This window comes from Drosophila melanogaster, chromosome 3R, assembly GCF_000001215.4.
Source record: "Drosophila melanogaster chromosome 3R".
NCBI lineage: Eukaryota > Metazoa > Arthropoda > Insecta > Diptera > Drosophilidae > Drosophila > Drosophila melanogaster.
Window position 1 is genome coordinate 12,137,045 of NT_033777.3, and position 22,230 is coordinate 12,159,274.

Consider the following 22,230-nt stretch of genomic DNA (forward strand, 5'->3'; position numbering starts at 1 on the left):
AACTCTTTTGGTCCCAAATTAACGTTTGCCGAACATTGAATTTTTGGGCGAATTAAAGTGCCCATTCCCAGAAGCACAAAGCCTTAATATCCAATTTAAGCTGTATTAATAAGAGCAGAAATGTATTTCCCTTGCCAACTATATATGCAGATGATGCTGGTAATTCCAGAATTTCCTTGAATGGGATCTTTATGTTAATTCCCGCTGTAATTGGCCAACATTTAGTTTTTAAAACTGACTCGGCACGATAAAAGAGCGGCGAATAGAATGCAAATATAGCACTTTCACGAAGCGAAAGCAAAAGGATAGGTGCGCTGTGACATTCATTGATGGAGTTCAGGGCCCAAGCCATTTCCTTGTCCTCATTGTCATAATCATCATCAGCCTCGGCAACCGCCAGCCGGCAAATTTTGTGCGGCAATATGCAAATTAACTTAAATGTCAACGTTGGTAAAATTTTTAAAACGACAAACGCAGAATTCCGCCCGTAAAAGGGTGGCGAACGTGGTCGGCAGCAATGGTAGCAATGTGAAGCTTTGAAAGCAGTGGCAGCAATGGAAATTCGTTGGATTTGTGCACCAAATACAGGGACGAGCCAGCAGAGAGATGGTGACAAACTGCAAACGTCAACCAATTTTTTGTGCCCCCTCTACTTCGGTATGTACAGGAGCTGGGGTGTGAGTGAAACTCGGTGACAATGATGTTAACTAGAGTGTGAAAACTATGATTGGCTGACAAGCAGCAGCAGCAAGGAGCACAGGATCCGGAGGAGGGGGTTTTTTTTTTACCATTTACAGCCTGATTTATGCCATATTCTTGCTCATTTCACCGCTTAGGGGTCGCCACCTGCATCGCACCACATCGCCTTGCCTTTCTCGACTCGTCAACCACTTTTGCGTACGCTTGTTGAAACAAATGCCACAAACGATTTTCATTTTCATTTTTTCACTGGCCCACCACCGCTTACACCATCTTTAAACGCACTGAAAAATGCATTTCATTGTTTAAGCTGCCAGATTTCATATTATCAAATGGACATGGGTTTTTCATTTGCCTTGAAAACTAAGCTATTTAGTTGACTAATTTGTTTTATAGCCGCACAAATTGAAAAGAGAATAATCAAATAAGTAGTCATACCTGGTTTCTATAATTCCATTAAACAAAATAGCATTTATTAGGCTTAAAAAAGTAAAAATGAGGTAAATTTCATTAAATGAAATAATTTGAATAAAATGCTGGAAAGTATAGTTTAAAATTCACAAAAGGCCATCGGCTGCCGAATTGAGAACTAATAACTCGAATCCACAGCATATAACTCGCACAGTTGGCTTATGCATGGCCACGCCCTCTTCCCGCCCAATAACCACAGAAAATTACTGTTGAATTCATTTCAGCCAAAGTTGCATGCTGGGTCACGGGTTGAAATATTTTGACATCCAGTTGGTTTGCCAAGCTGCCCGGTTTTGCATCAGTTTAATACGTTCTTAGTGCGAATAAATTGTGCCCCTCCTTTACAACCCACCCTCCCGCTCGTGGTTTTTCTGGACTGTATGCCATGGATGAATATTTAACAAACTTGTCTGAAATTCTGAAGCGACGTTTGCATATGTGAGTTGACTATGACTAGACCAAGAAGGTAAGGTAGCAAGCATTTTTACAGAATTTCAGCTCAGTGGGAATTTAATTAGAAAAATGTTTTTGTTTGCCAAATGGTTAGCAAATGTCAAAAGTAGCAAACAGATTAGGTTTTTAATGGTATTCAAACTGATTTGAAGAAGTAATCGATTTGAGTCCGTTGAAGAAATTTTATTTTATTTACTTGTATTTCACTTAGATCTTATGGCTTATGAATTATTGCAAACACTTCATTTCGTTTCAATTGATTTTCATTTAATTTTAATTTTCATTTGCATTTTCTTAAAATGTCGTGTTGCAAATCAAGTATACGCAACGTTGGAGCAACTCCTTACAATTCTGTTTATTTAGTTGATTAAGTTTTGGTTTCACATTGGGTTTTTGTGGCTTGGCTGCGTCTAAAATTTAAGTAAGTCTTTTATATACTAACTAATGTTTACATTAAATTTTTTGGCTTGCTTGGGATATTTATTTGAATAGAACGCAGTAACACCCTTTTATTTACACTTGTATTCAGTATTCGTTTATCATTATCCTTTATGCATAAAAATGGATTTTAAGACTTAAAAAATCAGGGTATTCATACAGATATCATAAGGTATACATACATATTTACAATTTATAGCTTAAGGAAACCAAAGAAATTTGAAATTCATTCGATACTTATTCAATCGTGCTACACGAGCTGAACTACACATTTGATTTTACTTCATAAAAATCCTATTGAAAATTTGTTAGTGCTCTCAAGACTTATGAATCATTTATGATTATTTAACTTATATATGATACAACCATGGCAGATTCCAATTGATTAAAATAATGGAAATGTTCTTATCTGTTAAGGGCGAATTCTGTGCATTCTATTTACACAATTCTTGCAACTTTTCAATGAAACTATATGATATGGCGGAACATAAGCATGAATCTCAATATCAATTTACACTCAGATGGGAAACAAACATAAATCGAGTATGATTATAACTTTAACTTATGCCCTTAGTCCTGTATATATTGCCTTGCCGAGGGTGTATCTTCCTTATTCTCTCTCTGTTAATATGTAATTAAATCGAGTAAAATCTTAAGTCGTAGCCTCCTTTAATGCGTAAGATCCAAGTAACTAGGCGATTGCCTGAGGACAACTCAAGTCTTGTCCTCGGCCACTTTGGTGGCACTAATTGAGCTGCTGACCCTGTGGAAACTGGCCCCTGATTTGGGTCCTGTTTCCCTTGTCACATCTGCTGTTGCTCCATCGCCTGCGCGTAGAAGCGATGTCCTTGTGGTGGCTTTGCTGGTGGCATTCGGCTGGCAGATGTCCCTGGCCAGTGCAAATTTAATAATCCACAAAAGTGTCAGAAGCGTTGAAACATTCCGCCAGTGCAAATAGCCGTGACATCCAATTAGCGCACTCCAGCTGACACTGCCCGACTTAATGGCCGAGGCGGAATATTCACCTGCCGATCAGAATGGTATGAAACAAGTTATTTGAGAGCACAGAGCGATGTGGTTTTTGCCACAGCACCAGCATAAATCCCGTCATGGTTGCGAAAAACTAATTCAATAATGTCACTGCAATCCGCCCAATTTCGCTGGCCCAAATCGTACCCAATCCGCAGCCATCACAATCAATTTTTGACTAAAAATTAAATCCATCCAGACACTTCCCTCACAGTTCGGCTAAACTCGAATACGTTAGATTGGATAAATAAAGTGCCCATTGTAATTAAATATTTCTATTCAAAAATTGAACAGCAAACACGGGTGCTTGTGCGTATGCATGCGGCTTATGTGCGCCCACCTGGGTGATTCGTGAATTACGTGTATGGCTAATTCAGCTGATGGATTTTTGTGGCATTCGCGTAAAATGTGCACATGGCAAATATTGATATGCTACTGGCGTTACCCCGAAATGAACTGAAAGTTGCAAAGCAAATAAAGGCAGCACCTGATACCCGCGCCACTCATTAGAACTAAGTGTGCACTATGAGTAATTATGAAAGTAATACAATATATATTAAACATAAATGATGAATAAATTAAAGGTTGAGAAAGTATTCATGGGTAATATTAAGTTAATCATTTACAAAAACTGACTTTAGTTTAATTAGCTTATCTATTTTCAATCCAGAATTCCCAAAGTTCCCATGGCAATAAGTACTCGAAAAGTTAACCACAACTATTGCAAACTTATTATAGGTATATCGCAGCACTAGCTTTCCATTATCCTTCTAATATTAATTACCAAAACCACTGTACATACATAAGCGACGGCAAAGGTAACACAATCATGCGAGTCATCAGAAAATGGGCCTAAAAAGCTGTGGTTTGCTGAATCAGTTATGCAATGCGGGGGCAACTTGTCGAATATGTATGAAATTACTTATTTAAAATAATTAAACTTGAATAAATTTAAAAGCCAACCGCACGCTGACATTGCCACTTTCCGAGCGCAGGGACGAGTTGCGAGTGAGCAAGCAAATTAATTATGCCACCGGATGGGGCTAGGGCCACCAGCCTAGCTGATTAAATAAATCACAGAGAGCGAGCGAGAGTGGAGAGTGCAATTAAAATAAAAATCCCTGAATAAATAAATGATAATATCATTAAGTTATTAATAATCATTTGTCATGACACAACGCTGGCCCGGCGGCAATACAAAAATTGTAATATGCCACAACAATTGTGCCGCAGCAATGACATTAAGTTTATTAACCTTTTCGCACTTGCACACGATTCGTGGAAAATGTTATTAAAATTATGTAAAAAGCGCAAAGTATGGGCCTTTTCTGTCTGAAATTTCATTATTGTCGGGCACTCAGCCAGGCTCTCTCACACACACATACGCGCACACACACTCAGGCACGCCCACACACACAGTCGTGTACATTATCTCTGGAGCATTGTTTTTCATTATCCTCGGCTTTAACATCCTTTTACACATTTGCCCAGCTTAACGGGGAAAAAAAGTCATGGCAAGTGGGCTGCAAGCCTTTCTTTTATCTGCGTCAATTAGTCGAATATTAAAAATACATTAATTCCGTGTTATAAATGATGTTTGCTCTCGCCCCACATTGCGGCCATTTCATAGCAAATTAAATTGTGAATTTATTTTTAAACTCGCGACGCAAAATTCTTTGACGGTTGTTTGCCCTTTCTGACCTACACACAAGTACTTTACAGACAGGTCGGCGTTTTTATGGCCATTATTCGCTGCGTGACAGTCCTCCCAGCAGCTCGCACCTGCCTGCCCCCAAAAATCCTGCTGCGAGTCCTTGTCCTCCGTCAGGTGTCATCAGTCACAATCGCTCGGCATTTGTTTTGCCGGATCTGGGACGAGTGCGGGTTAACACTCGGCACTGTCGAATCATATTGTCATCTGCTGAAGTGCCTTTAAGTAGCGTGCTCCAAACGGAGAGCGACAGGCTACAAATAGCAGTCAAACACAAACACAGACGTCCGACGAGGACGAGGACATGTCGGAGTTGACAGCCAGGAACGGGAACTGGATCAGGAATAGAAAGGATAACACAGCCGGCGGGAGAGATATACAAACGATTTAAATGCAAGCGGAAATTTGTGGCAACCACAGCGCACAGTCGAAAATTATGTGACACAGCGGTCGAACGCATTTTTCAACGGCTTAAAAATAAGTCGCAAAGGAATGCCTTGTATTATTATATTTAATGCGAGTGAGTAGGACTTTATAATATTTTTTAATTTTCCAAAAAATGATTTGTTGTGCGGAAATGAAAAAGTTTGTTATTATTAAAAGGTAATTAAAACGCAATCGAATGTGGTGGTAGCTATCGTATGAAACATTGCCGAACTATATACCTCGCTTTTTCCTCTTAATAAACTCTTTAATTATCCTGCACAAAAAATGTAAAAGAAAAAATGTATTGAAATAATATGACATAGCCGTGGGTTAAATAATATTGATGTTTTTACTTTCAACCCATTGGTGGCCGTTCAAGCGTTGCTTGTTATTCCTATGTTATGTTTTTTTTTTTTTTTTTTACGGTGTAAGCCAACCGAGAGGCAAATAGAGCAGAGTGAGATGAAAAATCGGACAGATAGCTAACCATTACGTAGCGACATTTATAGGTCAGTCATCGCAGTCTCCGGCATCACTGTCATTGTTGCAGGCGTCCTTGGTCCTCGGACTCAGCAGTGTCCATCTTGCCTGGCGGACATTGAGCAAATAACGCAATTGTGGCCATTTCGAGATAACAATAAAACCGCAACTGTTCCTTTGCTGGTACCGACTCTTTCGGTTTGGGCTTGGGCTGGGCTTCGGTTTGGGTTTCGGTTTCATTTCGTTTCGTTTCGCTGCCATTGTGTTTGCCATTGTAGGAAATTGTGTAAACAAAATAAAAACCACTCAAATGGCTGGAACAGTGGTTTGTCCGGGGACAAAAGGCGGTAACAAACAAAATGTTGTTAAATTTGCTGTGCTTTCGGCGTCTATTTGCTGTGGAGCATTCTTTTTAGCCTAAGTTCAATTTACTTTCATAATTGGCGGACTTGTTTCTGAGTGAGGCACACTGTGCGGGTATTTCGGGAAAATCAAAAGTCAAACCAAACACAAACGCATCCGAATAAAATTCAATTAAGCTAAATGAAAACTTAATTCAATTGCTCAGCCGTACAGACACACAAACAGTTGAAGCCGCTGCGCCAACGACCTCACCTCATTTCCGCCCACCACCCACTGAATCACCCGCATTACAAACCCCGCCCCCTTACCGTTCAGCACGTGGAGGACAATGGTACGGGGCGCACTGTTCGAGGGGCTGCACGTGTAGTTGCCGGAATCCAGTTTGACTACGGCCGGAATGATGAGAGAAGCCGTCTGCAACGAAATAATAAGGACACAGTCAGGGACGAACAGGCAAATAGAGATACAGTCAGGATTCCTTTGAACTAAAAACATAGCGAGGATAAACTGAATTCATGCCGCAGAACAGCTTTTAAATAACAAATAAGACAAATAAGATATCATTTTAAACAAATTCCAACGCGTATCTTAAACCTCAACTGTGCTGAAAAATTTTTTGTTCTTTATGTTGTTGTTATTATGTTATTCATATAAAACATAGATCAGATAAATAGCTAAGGAAACCAGAAAGTGAGGGATTTCTTTTTAACTTTATTATTTAAACGGAAGTGCATATTTCATTTTAAGGACACGCGACTGTATTCACATTACGGAAATATTATTCATCAGCCAAGCCAGCCGTCATACGACATCGAGTGTGGCAGACGCTGACTGCTGGGGCCGTATTAAAAATTATAATTTGACAAACGTTGACAATAAGAATTTAATAAAAATTATTTTACCCGCCGCGCGTTCACGCCCATTTGCGTAATGAAAAGGCATTTAATGGGAACGCTTTCCAGCGGGCAAATTGCCAGGAGGGCGTGCCGGATGCGAGGGGCGGAATGCGGTAAGCCACTTACCGTTATCTGCTTAATGAAACTGCTGCTTGGCAGCATGGTTGTCGTTGTTGTGGCCGCAGTTGTTGCCGCCTCAGCATCCATTGTTGTCAGCCAGGCGCTGGTTGTTGCTGCTGTTGCCGCGGAGTCACCTGTCGCAGCAGTAGTTATGCCTGCTGCAGCTCCTGCTGCGTATGCAGCACTGGTGGAGGCAAGGAGTCCTGCTCCTGTCGACGTCCCAGAAGTCGAAGACGTTGCCTCCACTTCGGTAAGCAGCTGAGCTGTTGACGTCTCCGTTGCAACAGCCACTCCAGCAGCGGCTCCCAGTTCGGAAACATCATTCTGGGATATGGCATCTAGAATATATGAACGTGTTATGGTTACCAGGCCATTAAGCGTCTCCGAGGATGTGGCGCCTTCTGTTGATCCTGTGGCCGTTGTCGATGGTGTCGCTGGCGTTGTGCTGGTGGTCGTGGTCGTGGTGCTGGCGGTTGTTGTTGTCGTTGTGGTGGTGGTGCTGGTGGTTGGCACTTCCGCTGGCAGATCGATTCGTTCAATTTCCGTACGCCAACCGCGACGATTATGCAAATAGATTTGCTTCTGATTGTAAAACCAATTAATGAAAAGCGGCGGCTCCAGAGCCTGGCTAATTATGCAACGCAATTTCACTTGACTTCCGGCCTTCACATGTCGCGTTGACTCGCCAATTAATTCGGTTTTCGGCTCTACAAAGGCAGAAGGGGTTAAAGTGAGACGGATGCAGTGAAAGCAAGGATTCACACACATGGATCCACAAGTTTGCTTTCGAAAGTGCAACGGTCATTGATTTATTGTCACTGCCATTGCAGATTTATAGGTGTGGTCAGGGGTTGGATTTGATTTTGGGCTTGGGTTTCAATTTTGATTTTGGTTTCGGTTTTGCCGAATGAAGGACAATGGAATGTTTGGCCAGTACTGTGGTACTTTGACTTCTGACAGCACAACTATAGTTTGCAGTTTACAAAATTATTTGTCTAATAATAGATGAATACAAAAGTGAAGATTCGTCTGATTCAATTAGACCGTTATACCAATTCGATTAAAACATTAACTCATTATTAAACCAATAAATATGCCATATTTACCCACAATCCTTAGATGGACAATGGCACTGGCCTTGGGCTCCGTGGACACCTGACACTCATAGGTTCCTTCGTCCTTCAGCTGCACGTACTTGATCTGGAGGGACCAACGTTCAGGATTCGGCGAGAACACGGACTGAAAGCGCTGATCCGCGATGAAGGTGGTCTGGTCTACGGTAAGGATGTGCCCGTCCCTCATCCGCAGCCAGGATATCGGCTTCTTCACCAGCTGCTTGACCTGCCCAAATGAGACAGCAAGTTTGCTTTCAATTATCGGCAAATCATTCGAATTGGGGGTTTCAATTTTAAAAATTAATTCAATTATCCCCGCACAAAAGCACTTCAAACAGTAAATCCCAGCTCCGCGACCCTGGGGCTTTGGTCAGCGCGTCGATGTCGATGATGACGATGATGATGATGTCAGCAGAACTTTGGCTTGTTTGCGATGCCGTACCTCAGCTGGATATACTTTGGTAAGCTTTACGGGGAGAATTTGGTAAAAAGGGCACGTGGATCGCTGGCGGGGCAGTAAACAATCACGATAACAAAACGACGATTCATTTGTGTCAATAATGCCAATAATAATTTAGTGGCAATTTGCCCGGGCATCGAGCAGCAAAACAAAATAATATCCATTAAATTGCCAGTCATCGATACGGAAGTGCCCCGTAAACCATTTCCCCCATTCCCCATCATCAGGTATTTATTAACATTTAAATACAGACAGTAACTGGCCTGACTTCCTCTAATTACACTGACCCAATAATACACAAATGGCCTACCAGTTGAACGAGCCAAAACTGAAATCTCGCAAATTGTCACTGCCAGCTGCCCCCATCTCTTCTCTCAGTGTGATTATCGGAGGGGGTAACTATTGTGGTAACTGGCCGAAACGAAGGCGTCGTGACAGAGGCAAATGACTGTCTTTGAACCACTGTCATCAACTACATTGTCGGTGTCAGGGCCCAGACAAGGAGGAACTCCAAGGACCCGGCGACTACGACAACGACAACGTCATGATTAGATACTATAATCATTTGCGTTTTATGTGCTTGTTGTTGTCGCCATTGTTGTTGTGGATGTCGCCAAGGAAGTGGCGCTTCAGATGCCCCACATTCGCACACCCAGCCACACCCACATTTGAACAGTCGAGCTGTTATTGTCGGTTGAGCACGTGCTGTCAAAAGCCATCTTCTTTAAATGAATATGAACATCTCCGCTTGGTCGGCAAATCAAACCAGTCGACTGATGTGCTCAGACACCTGAGTCTGGTTAACTAAATGATTAGGAAAAGCAGACATTTCTCTGCTTGTGAAATTGTTCAGACTCAACCAGTTTAAGTTGATTTCTTCAAAGTGACTTGCTTTGGATGGAAAGAGTTTGAGGAAACTTTTTCAAAAATTCAATTCGCAACCTTGGGGAAATACGCGTTCTTTAAAAATCCATTTAGTTAATCACTTCCTAGTGTGTACATGCACATGCAAAATTGGCCCACATATCTGCAAAGAATCGAAAAACTCATCGATGGAAGCCGCACAGTGCGGTGTGAGAGTTTATTAAATTTTGCCACAGTCTCCGCCAGGAGTATCCCGGCTCTAAGGACATTATTATCGGGTCTGAGCATCGACATTATACTCGGTATTAAGTGAAGATGCTTATCCACTGAGGCCGATGGGCCTGGGCAAGCAGCCAAGTCAGGACTTCGTGTCGTGTACGTGGCAAGTAAGTAAGTAGGTCTCCCCTCCACCTTTCGCCATTCGCCAATCTCCACTCGCCATTCGCCAATCCGCCTTCTTTGTCCTTGGGGCTGACAAATATCCCTGTGTGGCTTGAACAGGTTCCTTCCGCTTGACATTAGCTAATTTAAATTTTCGACGCCTGTGGAGATGGCGTTTTATTCCACCGTAAAGTGATGGCCCATCGCCCGCTATCAAGATGGCCCAGTGTTTGCCATTTAAATATTGTTAATTAGTTTTAGCTGCAGCTCAAACTGCCCCAGAACTGTATCAACCGCTCGAATCGGTAGATCCGGCTGGCCCCAAGTCTAGAAAGTGCCATATCCACATCCTTCCCGCAATGGCTTTTATGTTCCCTTGACTGTCGTCATCACCACAACCACCCACATTGGGACTCCGCGTGAGCATCGTTTTCCATCACAGTCGAGCAGACAGCAAAGTTTGCTCATAACATTGCGAATTTTCGTCTAAACTTGTTTGCAAATAATTTCTTTTATTTTGTTTTGTTGAATCTCCTCTGTCTTCACTGGCGCGTCTTCCTCTTTCTTTTCACACAACAATACACCTCAAAGTGCCTGCTTTCATATCTTCACCAGAATAACACAGCAAAATACAAAAAAGGCAAAATACAAAAATGAGAGAAAACTTTTCGCTGAGTTGCCAAAATAAAAAAAAAAAACGCAAGAAAAGAATGACAGCGCGGTGGAAGGGAAAGACTGTCGATTCTGAGTAAAAAAATACTCAAGTGCTTGCAGGCAAAGCATTTTTGTGGCTTTCCCTTCGTTCGATTCGTTATCCTTCAGCTGCTTTCTTTGTGACGCCCACGGACTCAAAATGTATTATTAATTGATTAGGTTTAAGCAGATTTGAAGATTATTCCGCGCATATAAATATATTCTCGGTGCGGTGCGCTTTGCCAACAGCCACGAGCGAATATGGGAATATGGGATACCCGAGATTGTGTGGACGTATTCAAATTATCTGATAAATATTTTACACTAGATTGTTTTTCGATATCGATATCGAGCGGGGAAAGTTCATGGTTGAGGAACCATTTTGCCGGTGGGGAGTTGGCAAACTTATTTAAGCTTAAATGGGATCCAATAATTTTAAAATTCCAGGGGGGATAAGCTGGAACTAAATTGTAATTTTCGTTAGCAGAGCATGTAAAAATATGTAATAGACTGAAAAGAAAACAAATTCCTGGCCGAATTTAGAATGGATTTCAGTCGCTTTAAATCTTACGACTATTCTATCTCCAATAAAGTTTTCTTTCATAAGTTAATGCAAATAAGGTGAGATCAAATCAAGATATGGGTAGTAATATCTACTAGATATGACCCCTTGCTTATTTCTCCTCGCCACTCAGTTGCATCCTGTAATTAACTCGGCACCTAATCATATTATAGTTTCTTTTTCTTTGCACTACAATCGCTAAAAAAGCCGGACAGAATAAGTTGGCATCTGCAGCCGTCAGTTGTGCGGAATACTTATTCCTGGAACTTTAGGTTCCGCTGCACGCCTTGGCAGTAATTTCCTGTCCAAACAGTAACCAGTAAACAGTAACTCTGGCAGTGGCAGCGATAGAATCCAGCAGCGCCAATTATAATTTGCAATGCGAAACGCGGATATGCGGATGTGCATTGTGCATTGCGCGGATGCAGCACGCGGATGTGCGAATGCAGCAGGCAAAGAGCCAAGGAACGACGGGTAACTTAGTTATTAGCGGATGCCAGGGCAGCTCACTCGACCCCCCTCTCACTCCACGCGATTTCTGCGTACATAAATGTGCACTTATGTACTTAGCGGATGTATAAACGTACATAGTGACAACTATTTGGGTCATCGTTTTTGAGGAGCTCCCAACGAAAATGTGTCTCCTTCAGCGTCTCCTGCCTTCTACTCCTCGCTCTGGTATTAAGGATTTTTTTGTTCAGTATTTCGCAACGTGGTGAAAAAAATATAGCTCTCAGAAAGAAGTTTTTATATTCTTTTTTTGGCATCATTAGGCAAAACTTTTTAGTCTCTTCCTGCAAACTTTATATGTATCTGGAATATCCCAAAAAAGACCTCTGGAACACGAACTCAACGTAAATTTTAAAATTAATTTGTTATTACATAAGTGTTAAACATACGGATATAGTGTGAGCAAACCTTTGCTGAATACAATCAATGGAATTACTGCAACAAACAAGAGCTTCGAGTTTTTGTAATAAATTCCTTTCATTCACTCAGTGGAATAAGTAAGTTTTCGTACATTTAGTAATTTCAAATGAATTCGTTTGTTCTAAGTCTGTAAGTCTGTAAATCCCATCTATCCAGTCATATGTATATGATTTTAAAAGTTTAAAATTTTATTCCAGTGTATCCATCTGCTTATGTATGCCCTTTGGCCAGGGCGTGGCATCGACATCGACATCAGCATCGGCAATTTCCGGTTTTGTTTTCGTTCAGTTCCGACAGCGGCCAGCGTAAATTAGTTCAAAGCTCTAAAATGGCGAAAAAAAAGCGGAGCGGAAGTCGGGCCAATCGATGCCACATCCCTTGGGATGTCGGGTTCCTTCGACTTCCGCATTGCCCCCTGGTTTTTGAACCGATTGAAGGCGGGAAGAGCTGTAGTATCAGCTGCTTATTGTAAATTATCAATGATTAATAAAAATGCTCCTGTAAATATTAGCACAGCTAACAATTTGCCGAACAACTTCTCTCTGATGGATTGCTTGGTAAACAAAGGAGCATGAAAGAGTTTGCTTGAGGTGGTTGATTGAATTTTCAGGAAATTTTCCAGCCACTTCTATCTCAAATTTCCAACAATTATGCTTTGCAGAGAATCGTAAGCTCACGTTTTGGTTTGGCAGCGTTCTCATTTCTCGATTCTGATTTCAATAGGGAAACCTAATCAGGTCCCAGTGACTAATTAAAGGTGGAGTCATGAGGGAATTCACACGGTAAAAAGTGTATTATAACCTGGCCGTGAATAAAATATTTTTCAATTAAGTATCAATGCAAAACTATATTTTATTGTGAGCCAGTGCTTTGTCATCGACTTATTAAAAACATTCAATCACAGACCATCTCTTATATTGGTCGCATCAATAATTGATTTTCTGTTTAGAACATTGGCTTTCTACCTCAGTTTGAAGTTTTTAAAAACAACAAATATTTCCCCTACATTTTATTTATTTGCTCATGACTTTCTATTTGCAAATTGTATCGTTCTCTAAGTTTCCTGTCCAATTTGTGCTTCAAAAAGAAATCTTTGCTTAAATAAAAAAATTGTATACAAATTCATTTTGTTGGACTGACATCAGAGAATTTCTTTCACCTAGAATTAGGACCCCTAATTTTATTCACATTTCTGTTCTCGGTAAAGGTTTTTTTTCAGTGTAGCTGCTCAACTTACATTGCACGGCAGATAGGCATGGGTGCCCGCCTGGCTAATTATTGTCTGGTAATCATCTATTGTTGGCGGTGGCTTCAGCGTTGTTGTTGCCACCGGACGGCGTGTTGTACGCCTCGTTGTTGTTGTTGGCGTCGTTGTGGCAGGATCAATTGTTGTTGTTGTCGCTGGAGCTACTCCTATTGGGATTGAGGGGGCATCCCCAAATGCCGTTCCATTCGGGGCAATCGAAGCTGCAGATGTGGCGTTGTCCTGCGTGATTCTATAGCTGTGCTGCTCCTGGACATTCCGATTGCTCATAATCAGATTCGCCTCGAGGGCAGCGGTCAGCCTCAGTCGCTGATCGCCATTGTTGCTAATGTTATTAATGGCTACATTGTTGCTGGAGCGATTCGGAGCCGCTGCATCCAGAGCTGCAGCCATTGTTGGCCTAAATGCGCTGGCTTTGTCCAGCGTCTGGGCCATTTGCGTTGTCGCCGGAATTAATGCCTCGCGCCTTGATTGAGTCCTTTGAAATGCTCGCCCATTTGTTCCATTGCTGTTTAATATTGATGTCTCCTCCGCCTGCCCTCTGATGGCTGGATAATGGGAGAAAAAAGGAAAATGAATAGGTTGTGAGTGGAAATTAATGACTTAGTGTTTTGTTTTCTGTTCGCTGTCCATTGTCCTTAGTCCTCTGTCCCCTGTCCTCTGTCCCTTTCCCTGTTTCCATCTCTGTCCCTCTGCTCCAGAATATATATTTCAAATGCCATGATCCCCATTTATCTGGAATACTCGTTACGACAATTAAAACGATTTACGGCCCCCGACGTTTTTGTTCAATAAATTAATCTTCATTTTTCGGCTGCCTACCTTAGTATCGAAATTGGCAAAAGTTTAAGTCGAGCCTCTGCGAAAGTAAAATTAATTAGCTAATTAAGAACTTGAATTGATTTGCATGTACTTGGGGTGAAGTGGAGTGAAGTGCCCGTTTTCAACGACAGCTAACTTTGGTGGAGCCTCTGACATGGCCAAAGCTGGTAATTGGTACTAAACTGCTTTTTGGTAGCCTTGGCAACTCATAAGGCGCCAATCGTTGGAGTAGAAAACAACTGGTTCACGGCCAATACGCCCCACCTGAAATCGCAATAAAGTATTTGCGAACATCGACTATAAATTATATGTCTGTGACACACGATTCGAAAGCTTATGGGGCTTCCCCGAATGCAGATTGCTGGCTGCAGCTTTCCATACACTGCAGCGCGTAAATTCTGCCAAATTGGCACCATAAATTTCGCTCGAAACTTTTCGAAAGTCAAATGATAGATACAGCCACCGAACGCGAAAGTAAAAGTGTGTGGGTGAGCTCTAGGGGTCTGGGAAATACTTGGCAGTACGTTGATAAGAAAGTTAGTCAAAGATTGGCCAAGACTTTGACTTAAATTGTATGCAACTTTATGCACTTTACCTGCCAACTAAAAAGTGTGTAATATGAATTTTGCTTAAAGTGAATGAAACAAATGTCGGTTTTAAGGAGGTAGTGTGTATTGGGCTTGAAGAGCAAACCTTGCTCATGCATACTAATTTTATAATACTGAGAAACGTTTACATATTTTGTCTGCACAAACAACATCTTGCGAATCGGTTCTGCGGCGCCTAGAGATATGCAACAACTTTTTCCACAAAGCTTTGCTTTCTCTTAGCTCCATTATTTGCAATGCACATCGGAGTGTGGTGTGTGTAACGTAGTCTTAATTAGCTAATGAACAGAGATCACACAGATACACGGAAAGAAATGGGAGCCATCAAGTGCTCTTCGCCAGCCATTGAATCTCGAGTGGAATCGAGCAAAGCCGAGAGAGGAGTCGAGCACTCCGGCATTTTCTAATCAAGTTTAGCGTATTTCGCCGGGCTCAAAGTAGATGCAAAACTCTGGAAGTCCTTTTAATGATTCCGGCCAAGTCGTGCGTGTGTCTGTGTGGCTCTCCCTTCATTCTTCCTTGCCCTGCCTGTCTGTGTGTGTGTGTGTGTGAGAGAGCCTGTCTGTGCGGCAGTGTGTGTGTGTGTGTTATCATGTTTTATGTTTATGCTTCGTGTACGTGCAATAAAGATAAAGCGATTGCATATAAAAACTTTTTAATTGCCTGCACTAATGATGCACTGCAGCCAACTTGATTATAATAAAGTTACAAAAATTCCATTTCCCTTCGAGCACAGTGGGCAAGAAATTTCTGGGGAGAGTGGAAAGTCAAAGTAGCCAACAAATTGAACTTAACAATGTCAAGGTGGTGTTATTTTAACCCTAAACGAAGATACATAATTTGTGTACTTAAAATAGGGAGAAGCTAATCTGCTGTTTAGAATTATTATTTTGTTAATATATATTAACAGTTTAGTTTACTCTAAAATCTAATTTTTGTCTCTGCTTGTAACGTGTCTAAAACTGTTTCACTTTATGTTAAATTCCTTTACCGATTAAAATAAAGCAATTTATATTAACAGTAATTAAATGAAGAACTTCTTCTTTCCTCCCGACTTTCGTAGACCACTGTCAGATGCTTCAACTCATTTGCCCGCAAAACATATAAAAACCAACAGCTGCCGTCTGGCGGCTCAAGGACCTCGAAACAGGATGAGGAATTCGCGGCAGTAAGTGGGCGAAAAGATGGGCGTGTCGGCCAGCGATGAAACAAATCAAAAGAGCATAAAAAAGTGCAATAAAACAAGCGAATTACTGGGAAGTCCGCGGCACAGGCCGAGTGCAAAAAGAGAGGGAAAAAAAATGAAAACAAAATAATAAACTGAAATTATTACGAAAAAAATTATCATTTAGGGCAGCCCGGCATGGGGACATTAACGATGTTTGGGGACCAAAAAACGAAGCTGGAAGAAAACGCGACAACTGGCGAAGCCCTAAAAAAATTTGCTTAATCTTTGCGCGCCAAAACAGAAGAAAAAGTCGCAAACTAAAAAGTTGTAAAAACAGACACGAACACAGCCCCTCTGCACCCTACGCCACTGAAAAAACAAATTGTGCGCAAGGATAAAAATACAAAAATAAAGAGGAGACACAAAGCGATGGGGGATGGGAAGGGAAATCAAGTCGAGCACTTGACGGAGGACGGAGGAAAACTTGCGTAATGAGCCTGATGGGGGCGGGGGAAGAGCGGATGGGGAAAACGAAAACTCTCACACATAAAATGAGCTTCATCATGCAGAATTTCATTGACTGTGGAAAGCGGGGGAAAGCGGGGGAAATCGGGAGGCAATCGGGAGGGGAAAAGCTGCTGGGACTGCACGGAAACTTGAGATGCCGCCTTACACTAAAATTAACCGAGCGCAGGCAGGCTCCCAAGTCCCGCGGGCATTTTTAGTCGAAAGTGTTTTAATCAAACGCCTCTCTACACTTTCATCAGCCGGAAGCGAGTTGAGTTTGCCGGAGTCCAAGTTTGTCTGCTGCTGTTATTGTTGCGGAGTTGCTTGTTTTTGTTTGTGTGCTTCTGTTATTGTTATGGCAACAGTAATAACAACAACAACAACACAAAAACGACTAACTATGCGAAAAATCGCAACTGAGCAGCGGAAAATGTTCGCAAATTTTAAATAATAACTTATGCAGACTTTTCCGTAGAAAATTCAACTTTTTCGACAATCTCTTCTTTAGCTGCGCAAAAATGTCCTCGTTGAACAATCGATTTAAATTTCATCCTTCGTATCCATATGTTTGCCTATAAATTAGGCCCATTTAATTAATGACCGCATACAAATTGGGCTTCAAATAAAAAAAAATCAGATAATTTCTTTACATTTGTTAAGTGTCAAGATTTATTTTAAATTAAACATATTTTATGGACTTTTTCTAATTAAAATAAAAGTTTCTCTATTTTGATTTAACTAATGAGGCTTTAAATCAGTACTTCTTTCAGTGTGAGCGCCTGCAGGCTGACTGATGTCCTTGTCGCGCCTACGTTGTGTCCGTTTCGGCCTGACAACATTTCGACACTTCTCCTAATTATGATGGGCATGTTGCCTGGATGGCATGATGAGGCTAATACCGAGGCTGATGGTGATGATGATGCTGGAAATTGGCTTAACCCCAAGGCGCCCGGCCGCAGTTATGGAGTGGCGTAATCTGCCCCCGCCGCCAGTTCGAGTTAACTCGATGCCAGGAGGACTCTCGGCCGGACACTCTCATCAAAATGCCAGTCTAGTTTTGGCCCATAATGATGACAACACGGATGGTATGGGGAAGGACGAGGCGGGGAGCGAAAACAGGCCGTAACTTTGTGTAATAATTGTTGTTAAGCGTTTAAGTCGGGCGTGCCACTTTGGCGGCCAACCAAAAGGCATCTCGTGGGAAAATAACCCGAGACTTGAGCAACTTATCGCTACCGCAAGGCTGTACGGCCAAAAAGCCAACAAAAGGGGAGTTTCGAGTGGTCGGAGTGGCCAGGACCTGCAGTTGAGTTGGGTTCGCTGCTGGTGGAGGCCCTTTCGAGTTGCCTTACTTTTTGCTACAAGCATTCAATGATGCTCTCAACTGAGCAGCTGAATTTGATTAAACAAAAGTAAAAGTTTTTAACTTTTTTCGCTCTTCCACTTTGCACCCACCCCAACCATCCTTCTGGCCCACTTGTTACCCAGATTGTTGTTATTTCCCGTTCAATTGGCTGAATCTCCTCAAGCGTTTCGTCAATCACTTTCATGGCCAAAAGAATCGAACAGCTTGCGAGAGGAGGTAAATATCAACAAGAAAAAAAAACGAATAAAAGGGGTTAAGCAAGGGGGTGGATGCCAAAGTTGCGAGCTTTTAACACAATTTAAGGCATCCAGAGGCGCCCCCCGCCATAGTTCGCCTTCCAGGGAATTTTCGCCCATTGCTCGGCCTTGCTGCAGTTTTTTCCAGCACACCCTAAACTTTTCTATTGAAAAAACAAAATTCTGATAGGGCAGGAGTGCAGCGTTTGATCGAGTTTGGTTCATTGATGAAAATGTCGAGAGTCACTTTCGTTATGCTTTAGTTTTAACTTTTAGTTTAGCAATTCCTGCCTTTTCATGTTGCTATTTTGATTTTAATTACCTTTTTCTCTCTCTTGTTTCCCCTTTGAATTCGTTGTTTTTATTTGCTGAAAATTGTTTCGCAAGGACTCGGTCAAAGCGTGTTTTTAATTTCCTTTTCAAGAAAAAGGTAAAAATCGTGGACAATTTTGGAAAACCATTAATTAACAGGGAAAACCATTCAAACGGATTTGAGCGATTAAAATGGTTTTACTTCAGTTACTCACTTAAATTATTCGAAAAGGTAGGCGGATGCTTCTTTAGCCAACAACTTCTTTAAAACAGTTTAAGCGACTTTTTTTGAATACACATATATGTATTACTTCACAATGTAAAAATCTGCGACTGAGTACACAAATTTTTAAACATTTTCCCAGAATGAGTTGCGATGCAAAAATACCAGCATAATTTAAATTGACCCTGACAAGTCAGTCAAAAAATTCCTTAGTAAAGCCCCACGCCCTTGCGCACCTTTCTTCAGACAGTCTGCGCTAAAATATGCACAAAGACCGAAAGATGTATGGGAGGCAAATGCCCTAAATTCGCCCACAAAATGCTTTTAAGCCGCGCATATCAAATTGTTTTCCCCGAAAACATAAGAAAAAGATTCAGCAAAAGGGGGAGGCACTGAGCTGGTGGAATAGTCATTTAATATGCGACAAATGTATCGTGAGAAATAATTTCATATTTGACGCAGCTTACCCGGCAAACAGATGAGCAGGGCCAGCAAGATCAGGCGCCGCGGCATCTTGGCCAACTCCATTAAAGTGCCAAGCAAATTGATAATCCTTGCTCCGTGTCGAGTCTGGTATTGGACGTGCTTCGCGCCCCGAGCTCCGCGTATCCCGTATCTCGTTCCGGGTTTCCGATTCGGTTCCTTGGTTCGCGGTCCTTGGCCAGCTAAATCCTGTGGCCTTAACTGGGTCACATTGGCTGTCTGGCGGCGTTGGGCCGCTGAAGGTATAGCTGGAGCTGGAGCCTGTGTAAATTTATCCCCTGCCTCGGCGGGGATTCCGAGTCCAAATCCGCTCTTGTTGGATGCTGCTGCTGTTGCTCTTGTTAATATCGCGTATACGCCTTGACACGAACTGCAGCAATATCTTCTTGTGCTTCGCGTTGCTGGCGTTTTCTCGGCGCACAAAATCGCAGGTTTAACATATTTTCAAATTGCACTTGCACGGTAAGCTTGTCGGGGAAATCTAAAATAACTAAAAGCTGAAAATGTCGTAGGGGAAGCTGAGCGAGGCAAGACAACACAACACGTGGCCAATTTTAAATATTCCCACAATGTGCCCGTCGAGCTGGGTCTCATCCTACATTTTAGGTCTTGTATTCCCATATTCTCTGGCAACTATGGCCCCACCGGCTCTTATGCTTTCCCTGATTCCTCTGGCCCGTGTCCCAGTTTATGGCCGGCATTTTGCGCCGCGTCCTGTTTTTGATATGTTTGTGTAAGTTTTCGGATGGCTTGGGTAATGTGGGTGCTCTTGGCATTAGTTGCCCTAACGAGGTGTTCCCATTTCATCCTAGCATTTGCAAATCTGACTCAAATCTGTTCGCCGTGTGGCATAAAATACATAAATAAATGATTTTTACATATAGAGAGGAAAGCTGAGAAAATTTAAATATAATCCATGAAAAATAATTTCTAAATAAAACCAAAAAGTTACTTTATAAATATGCTTGAAACCTTTGAGTGGAACTCATAAAATCTAATCTTTACAAGAGTTGACCCATCTGGGTATCATGAAAAAGTAACCATGGCAGTTTTCAGCGATATCCTGGCGAATTTGGTTTTCGGAATCCGAACACATGTTGTGTAAGCCTGAGCTGGGGCATTCCATTTGACCAAGCTCAGTTGCCGTCGTTTGCTCGGTTTCCCAGCTACTGCGGCTGCTTGTGTTACCTCATCTTTCTTTCTTTTACGCCCCAGACTATTTGGCATTAACGAAATTTATTTATGCGGGTGTTTAGTGGGGCGTAAAAGGAGTACATATGGCCATCGCGTCCGGGCGGGCGAACACGCCCACCGAGTCCACTTACGGATGCAGGACACGCGCAGGATGAATTGAAAGGATTCTCGATGGCTAGCCAAGGTGTAGGTGTAGGTAGGTCGGGCTGACTGGCTGGCTGGCTGGCTGGTTGGCTGAGTCTGGCCAAGAATAATGATTTAAATGCTGTTTTGTCTTTGCCAACAGATGGGCCTGAAGTCGGACTACGAGTGGCAGTCGGAGTTTGAGAAATGCCAGGCATACATAAGTAATGGCGGAGGAGTAGGTGGCCCAATGAAGCGTTAACTCAAATGTTAAACAAATGTAATGTTCCGGACGACTGGGCCGTATTCCCTCCATAAGGATAACGATGGGAACGAGTTGGGTTGGACCTTGAGCCAGAGCTTGGATAACACAAATAATATCAAATTGATTGCACAAACAAAACAGCAGCGGAAGTGTAAATGATTTAACACAATTCCTATTTCTATTCGCATTCCGCATCCTCGACTTTTGACTGTTGTCCGTCTCGGTCTTCGTCTTACTTTTGGCCGGAGCCATCTGCTGTTCAAACACTCAGACTTTTGGCCCATGCTCGACGGAGTGGAAAGCGGGAAATTCCCATCTCTTGTAATTTAGTTTATTTTGATTGCCGTTCAGCTTCGCAACTGGGTCATTAATTCGTTATTGTTTATGGGGTTATCTTAAAACAGTTTTTGTGGTAGGTCTTCTTCAACTGTTTTGTAACAGCAATTTAGTTCAACGGATTGTACAGATTTATTCTTTCAGTCATAGTAGATCGGAAAAACAAATGTATTTTAATTTTTCAATTTCATTGCTGATTTTATTATTTTTTAATGTTTCCTTTAATTAGAATTATAACCCTTAGTCTCGATCTCTGTGATTATATGACCAAAATATGATAATTTGGTTTATTTTTAAAAATTCTTATAATTTGTTTAGACCTTCTTTAGTTAAAGTTCACAAAACTGTTTTGATTTCCGTACTTATCGCTTGTTTTCGTTTTAATTTATCTTTAGGCTTCAATTTGATTAAAATCACTTAATGCGTATTTTGTTTACGACACAGGTTCGATCACTGTATATTTTTTGGCAAGATCCTCTTTCAATATTAACCATTTGGGGCTCTCCGTGGAGGATGTTTAATCTGCGTTCGGCGGCTGTGAAGCGAGAAGCGACCACGCTTGGCACCGGCTAAAAGTAAACTAAGCCAACTGACGACACCTTAACAGGCCAAGTCAATCGGGCCCGAAGTGAGCCGAAGAGTTTGGCTCCGTGGCGTATACGCAATATGCGCTAACAGCGGAAGAGAAATTAAGCTGATGCTGTTAGTGAGAGTTCACTTTCACAGCAGCACAAATGCCTGCCAACATGTTATGTTAACTCTTCAAAATCTGTCAACGAAACAAATGCAATTACACGGGTAAACTGCTCCATTGTTATGGCATGTTTTATGCATTGAGCAGTTAGGCAAATTACTCATTTGGATTTTATGTAAATTGTAGTCTGTGAATGCATAAACCTTGAGTGAGACCTAAATTATCCCGTAAGCCTAGTCAATTTCGTGGCAAAGGGTAAGTGGGAGGGAAAGGATGCAATCATAGCACCGTTTATGGCGGCTTAACAGTGCGATAACATAATTCCTCATTAACGTCGAACCAAAGGCGCCTGTACAATGCTAAAAATAAGTGCTGGCCAAAAAAGAGGGGCAAAAACAAAGCGGATACGAACGAAAGTGGGACAGCAGCAGCAGCCAGAGAAAACCGCATCTTGGACGGATATACCATGGCAAAGTGCAAAGCACTGGGATAACCGAGGATATTGCGGGCTGGAAGGAAAACAAAGGACCAAATTATA

At 41.9% G+C, this 22,230-nt stretch overlaps 1 protein-coding gene across 2 annotated transcripts; it reads right to left on the reverse strand.

The window, feature by feature from the left end:
- Positions 1-1,788: 1,788 nt before the first annotated feature.
- On the reverse strand, positions 1,789-21,551 carry dpr15 (defective proboscis extension response 15). 2 transcript variants are annotated; one of them, NM_001300370.1, is made up of 7 exons: positions 21,490-21,551; positions 19,065-19,561; positions 13,329-13,903; positions 8,193-8,427; positions 7,093-7,793; positions 6,379-6,484; positions 1,789-3,086 (listed from the first exon to the last, which is right to left on the reverse strand). In NM_001300370.1, the coding sequence occupies exons 2-7, from the start codon at positions 19,123-19,125 to the stop codon at positions 2,776-2,778; spliced, it is 1,989 nt and encodes a 662-aa protein (NP_001287299.1). In that variant the 5' UTR covers positions 19,126-19,561; positions 21,490-21,551; the 3' UTR covers positions 1,789-2,775. The 2 variants fall into 2 exon arrangements, with proteins under 2 accessions (NP_001287299.1, NP_731672.1); NM_169453.1 differs by having other exon boundaries at positions 19,065-19,577.
- Between the last annotated feature and the right edge of the window lie 679 nt (positions 21,552-22,230).